The 6,377-nt window shown below is 53.6% G+C and overlaps 1 protein-coding gene across 1 annotated transcript; it reads left to right on the top strand.

Annotated features, from left to right (window-relative positions):
• The first annotated feature begins 496 nt into the window (after window positions 1–496).
• PIM2 (Pim-2 proto-oncogene, serine/threonine kinase) lies at window positions 497–6,353 on the top strand. Its single transcript, XM_004064121.5, has 6 exons — window positions 497–896; window positions 1,025–1,134; window positions 1,837–1,887; window positions 4,143–4,515; window positions 4,964–5,140; window positions 5,241–6,353. The coding sequence occupies exons 1-6, from the start codon at window positions 836–838 to the stop codon at window positions 5,402–5,404; spliced, it is 936 nt and encodes a 311-aa protein (XP_004064169.1). The 5' UTR covers window positions 497–835; the 3' UTR covers window positions 5,405–6,353.
• Window positions 6,354–6,377: the final 24 nt, after the last annotated feature.

The raw sequence follows: 6,377 nt of genomic DNA, 5'->3' as shown, positions 1-6,377 counted from the left end.
GTTAAAAGCTCCAATAAACACTCACCAGGCAATGCTGCCTTTGACCAATGCACACCCGTGGCGTTGATGGTAGGGGTTCCCCCTCCCTGGCTACCAGATATTTCCAGGGCCCTGGCCTCAGCTTTCCAGTGAAGGCCGCCAGTCGCCTGGAGGACTCCGGTGAAGGGAGTCCGACAAGCACCTTTCGAGACGGAGTCTTGGATAGCCACAGGCGCGAATTCTTGGAAGCCCGGCCTGGCGCTATCTCTGTGCTAATATCCAGGCAGCGGCGGCAAACCAACTTCCCAGGAAAGGATACTGCGCAGTTATTTTTTAAGTGTAAATACACACACCGCCACCACTACCAACAACAACCCCGCGCAACAACCAAAACAAGCGCGGTGCTGCAAAGGGATTCCCAGAACCGGTTTCCTCTTGGTGTGAGCCCCACCTCAAGCCCCCTCATTTACATTCAGGCCCCGCCTCCTCGGAAGAACCGAGCGTGTATTTGCATAACGGGGCCCTTGAAACGATGAGGGTGGTATGCAAATAAGAACTGGCTCCGATTGGCTGTGGTACAGCAGGTGCCGCGTCCGGATTGATCAAAGCCAGGTGGGCGGGGCTGTCGCCCAGGGTGACTCTCCCCGGAGGCGCGTGCCCAGGCTCAGTAGCATTGGGGCTGGCGCGCGCGGCGAATCTTAACGCTGCGCCGTCTGCGGGCGCTTCCGGGCCACCAGTTTCTCTGCTTTCCACCCTGGCGCCCCCCAGTCCTGGCTCCCCAGCTGCGCTGCCCCGGGCGTCCACGCCCTGCGGGCTTAGCGGGTTCAGTGGGCTCAATCTGCGCAGCGCCACCTCCATGTTGACCAAGCCTCTACAGGGGCCTCCCGCGCCCCCCGTGACCCCCACGCCGCCGCCAGGTGAGTACATCCTCCCCTACTGCAACCAGACGGGGTGGGCTGGAATGATGGGTTGCAGCGCGGGGGGAGGGAGTCGTGGCTGGGCTCAGCACGCCGCCACCCTGACTTCCTCGCCTCCGCCTGCGTAGGAGGCAAGGATCGGGAAGCGTTCGAGGCCGAGTATCGACTCGGCCCCCTCCTGGGTAAGGGGGGCTTTGGCACCGTCTTCGCAGGACACCGCCTCACAGATCGACTCCAGGTATCCGTCACGAGGGTCTTGGGGAGGGTCAGGTGCGTGTGGCGGGGGCGGGGGTCCTGGCCCTGGAATGCTGGTTGACCGAGGAGTGAGCCTGCAGAGTGTGTAGAGGACCAGGTGTGTGTGTGTGTGTGTGTGTGTGTGTGTCCGTGGAGTGAGCCTGCAGTGTGTGTAGAGGGCCAGGTGTGTGTGCGTGCGCGTGTGTGTGTCGGTCTAGGAGGTTATGGGCGGGGGGGGGCAGGGGGCTTCAGATTCCGGAGTTCCTTGACCCCGGGGTCCAGGCTGTGTATGTGTGGGAAAGCAAGGACCTAGATGTGAGATTTGTGGGACTTTTGGAGGTAGGTGTCCAGTGTGGAGTCATGCGGACCAGGACCCTGGTACAGAGTTGGGGTGTCGTAGAGCTAAATAGGAAGATTGTGGTCCTGGGGTATCAGGAAATCTAGAACTCAGGACTTGGAGTGATGAGTCCTGATGCCTGAGAACGGAGAGCCCAGGGCTAAGGAAGGTGGGAGAGATAAACTTGGTTCCGAGGACCTGGAGGGCAGGGGAGACGCCCTGGTACGCGTTCTGTGGGGTGCTGTGGTTGGGGACCAGAAAGACTAGAGTGCTGGTAGATGGAGGAATACTGGAGGTAGGCAGAAGGTCTAGACTGGGAGGGGTCTGGGGATCACCTGCTGGCCTCCTTATCACGGCCTTCTTCTCCAGGTGGCCATCAAAGTGATTCCCCGGAATCGTGTGCTGGGCTGGTCCCCCTTGGTGAGTACCTTCGGAGCCCTTCCTAACCTACCTACTCCATCACTGATGAATTCACCTCCTTGCTTTTCCAGGGGATGTATGACTCCCTGGGCCCTGTAACAGTGAGAATACTACCAGCCCATTTTTACTCCCTTGGGGTGACATACAGTTCTGATTCACCCCAATTCCCCTAGAGCCCTGGATTCTCCCCTCCAACAAACCTTTACCATCCTTCCTCCAAACACTGCTGGGGGACTGCCCGCCGGGCTTGCTGGTGGGGAACAAGGGGCAGAGGTCACTGGTTGCCATGGTGATGGTGGCTGCTTCTCTCTTGCCGTTATAACGCTAACGGACATCAGGGCGGGTCTGGGCAAGTTGTAGGGTTGGGAGCGCCCCCTGGCGGGCTCTAGGGGAAACTGCGCCTGCGCAGTCCATGGGACCCAAAGGGAGAGGGTGCGCCTGCGCAATATCGGTATTTTTGCATCTCGGTGAGAAAACGTCTGCTACTGTGCAAGTCAGCAGCCTGGCCAGGAGAGGGCTCTACCTCATCCCAGAAGGTTGCTGCTCGAACTGTACCTGCGCAGGGCTTGGGGAGGCAGTGGGGGGCGGATTTTGTGGCCCGTAGCGTTTATACTTTTTTTTTTTTTTTTTTGGAGACACAGTCTCCCTCTGTTGCCCAGGCTGGAGTGAGGTGACGCGATCTCGGCTCACTGCAACCTCCGTCTCCTGGGTTCAAGCGATTCTCCTGCCTCAGCCTCCCAAGTAGCTGGGACTACAGGAGCGCACAACCATGCCCGGCTAATTTTTGTATTTTTAGTAGAGACAGGGTTTCACCATGTTGGCCAGGCGGGTTTTGAACTGCCGACCTCAGGTGATCCGCCTGCCTCGGCCACTCAAAGTGCTGGGATTACAGGCATGAGCCACCACGCCCGGCTGCATTTATGACTTTTTTTTTTCCTTGAGACGGAGTTTCGCTCTGCTGCCTGGGCTGGAGTGCAGTGGCGTGATCTCAGCTCACTGCAGCCTCCACCTCCTGGGTTCAAGCGATTCTCCTGCCTCAGGCTCCTGAGTAGCTGGAATTACAGGCGCCCGCTGCCATGCCCGGCTAATTTTTATGTTTTTAGTAGAGACCGTGTTTCACCATGTTGGCCAGGCTGGTCTTGAACTCCTGACCTAGTGATCTGCCCGCCTTGGGCCTCCCAAAGTGCTGGGATTACAGGCGTGAGCCACTGCGCAGGGCCACATTTAGGCTTTTTATTGGCTGGTTCTAGGTGCTTGGTGATGCTGACAAAACACATGATAACACTAAGTCCTTTTGTGCTAGGTCCTTTGTAATAAATCACTCAGCTGTTTAACAAATTAGGTATATTGACCACCTACTATATGACAGACATAATTCTAGACACTCAGCAAAGTATTACATAAGTATTGAGAGCTCATTTTGTGCTAGGTCCTTTTTTACTAATTGTTTTCACCTGTTTAACAAATATTTATTCAGCCCTACTCTGTTAGCAGCCACTGTTCTAGTGCTTCATATACGTCCGTGAACAAAACAAACCATTACACAATAAGTGTTTATTGAGTGCTAACTGCTTGTCAGAGCCCATGCTATTAAGTGCTGTCATCTGTTTTAACATTTGTTGATCACCTGTGTAAGGTACTATTCTAATCTGGGATATGTCAGGGAACAAAACAAAACACATAATGGTGCTGCTTCTGCTGAAAGCCTTCAGTTAATAACCAGATTTTTCTTTGTATTTTTGCTTGTTTGTTTTGAGACAGCTGGAGTGCAGTGGTGTGATCTTCACTGCAACCTCTGCCTTCTTGGCTCAAGCGACCCTCCCACCTGAGCCTCCCAAGTAGCTGGGACTACAGGTGCATGCCACCAAGCCTGGCTAATTTTTGTGTTTGTGCCATTTTGCCCAGGCTGATCTTGAACTCTTGGGCTCAAGCAATCCGCCCACATCAGCCTCCCAAAGTGCTGGGATTGCAGGGATGAGCCACTGTGCCTGGCCGAACTTCTTTCGTTTATTCAAATGTTTATTGATCTACGACATGTGAGATTTGTGCAGGCTCTTTGCTGGTTTCACCCTCTCAATCGCTGTGTGAGTTTGTGTCTTTAGGGAAAGTGAGGCCCAGGAAGGCAAGTGAGTTGCTCAACGACACACTGTCAGGAAAAGGGGCCCTGAGTTGAGCTTAGGTAAAAAGCCTCAGAGCTGTTGCCCTGACATCTGTCTTTTTTCTCTCCCTGCTTTCCACCCCACCTGTGCCCCCAGTCAGACTCAGTCACATGCCCACTTGAAGTGGCACTGCTATGGAAAGTGGGTGCAGGTGGTGGGCACCCTGGCGTGATCCGCCTGCTTGACTGGTTTGAGACACAGGAGGGCTTCATGCTGGTCCTCGAGCGGCCTTTGCCCGCCCAGGATCTCTTTGACTATATCACAGAGAAGGGCCCACTGGGTGAAGGCCCAAGCCGCTGCTTCTTTGGCCAAGTAGTGGCAGCCATCCAGCATTGCCATTCCCGTGGAGTTGTCCATCGTGACATCAAGGATGAGAACATCCTGATAGACCTACGCCGTGGCTGTGCCAAACTCATTGATTTTGGTTCTGGTGCCCTGCTTCATGATGAACCCTACACTGACTTTGATGGTAAGGCTTCTCCAAATCTCCCTGGAGGGATTGTTTTTACTTGATGGCCTTGTGACCTTTGGCCTCCAGTGGTGGGGTGTCCTGTAATCCTTGACCCATACTGCATTATATAAGATGATCGATTGCTAATACTGGGGATTCTCAGCCTTGCCCTCTGATAAAATCCATCTTTTAACGGTGTGCTAACCTTATTCTGGGCTCCTATTCTGGTGAGGGGATCCTGTTACCATCCTGAGTATTCTTTCTCTGGTAAGGGGATCCTGTTACTTTTCAGTGCTTTTATTCTGTTGAGGGGACTCTGTTATTTTAGCTGCTTTTTATCTAGTGAGGGGACTCTGCTTTTATCTTGAGTGCTCTTAATTGTGGTGAGGCCATCCTTCCTGGAGAGTTTGGGGTTGGAGAAGGGCATCATGAGATTGAGTTGGTCTAACCCCTGGCTTGTGTGCAGGGACAAGGGTGTACAGCCCCCCAGAGTGGATCTCTCGACACCAGTACCATGCACTCCCGGCCACTGTCTGGTCACTGGGCATCCTCCTCTATGACATGGTGTGTGGGGACATTCCCTTCGAGAGGGACCAGGAGATTCTGGAAGCTGAGCTCCACTTCCCAGCCCATGTCTCCCCAGGTGAGGCCTCACTGACCCCAGCCCAGAAGACTCCATCCTTCTCAGGGACCAGTACCCCCTACTGACTGCTAATCTTCCCTCTCTCCTTCTTGGCCCACAGACTGCTGTGCCCTAATCCGCCGGTGCCTGGCCCCCAAACCTTCTTCCCGACCCTCACTGGAAGAGATCCTGCTGGACCCCTGGATGCAAACACCAAACGAGGATGTACCCCTCAACCCCTCCAAAGGAGGCCCTGCCCCTTTGGCCTGGTCCTTGCTACCCTAAGCCTGGCCTGGCCTGGCCTGGCCCCCAGTGGTCAGAAGAGCCATCCCATGGCCATGTCACAGGGATAGATGGACATTTGTTGACTTGGTTTTACAGGTCATTACCAGTCATTAAAGTCCAGTATTACTAAGGTAAGGGATTGAGGATCAGGGGTTAGAAGACATAAACCAAGTCTGCCCAGTTCCCTTCCCAATCCTACAAAGGAGCCTTCCTCCCAGAACCTGTGGTCCCTGATTCTGGAGGGGGAACTTCTTGCTTCTCATTTTGCTAAGGAAGTTTATTTTGGTGAAGTTGTTCCCATTCTGAGCCCCAGGACTCTTATTCTGATGATGTGTCACCCCACATTGGCACCTCCTACTACCACCACACAAACTTAGTTCATATGCTCTTACTTGGGCAAGGGTGCTTTCCTTCCAATACCCCAGTAGCTTTTATTTTAGTAAAGGGACCCTTTCCCCTAGCCTAGGGTCCCATATTGGGTCAAGCTGCTTACCTGCCTCAGCCCAGGATTCTTTATTCTGGGGGAGGTAATGCCCTGTTGTTACCCCAAGGCTTCTTTTTTTTTTTTTTTTTTTTGGGTGAGGGGACCCTACTCTGTTATCCCAAGTGCTCTTATTCTGGTGAGAAGAACCTTACTTCCATAATTTGGGAAGGAATGGAAGATGGACACCACCGGACACCACCAGACACTAGGATGGGATGGATGGTTTTTTGGGGGATGGGCTAGGGGAAATAAGGCTTGCTGTTTGTTCTCCTGGGGCGCTCCCTCCAACTTTTGCAGACTCTTGCAACCTCCTGAGCCGGGATTGTCCAATTACTAAAATGTAAATAATCACGTATTGTGGGGAGGGGAGTTCCAAGTGTGCCCTCCTCTCTTCTCCTCCTGCCTGGATTATTTAAAAAGCCATGTGTGGAAACCCACTATTTAATAAAAGTAATAGAATCAGAAGCGGCTGGCCATTTGTAGGTGTGA

The sequence above is a fragment of the Gorilla gorilla genome, chromosome X, assembly GCF_029281585.2.
Source record: "Gorilla gorilla gorilla isolate KB3781 chromosome X, NHGRI_mGorGor1-v2.1_pri, whole genome shotgun sequence".
NCBI lineage: Eukaryota > Metazoa > Chordata > Mammalia > Primates > Hominidae > Gorilla > Gorilla gorilla.
The sequence above is the reverse complement of the archived record's forward strand: the minus strand, read 5'-3'. Positions and strand labels throughout refer to the sequence as shown.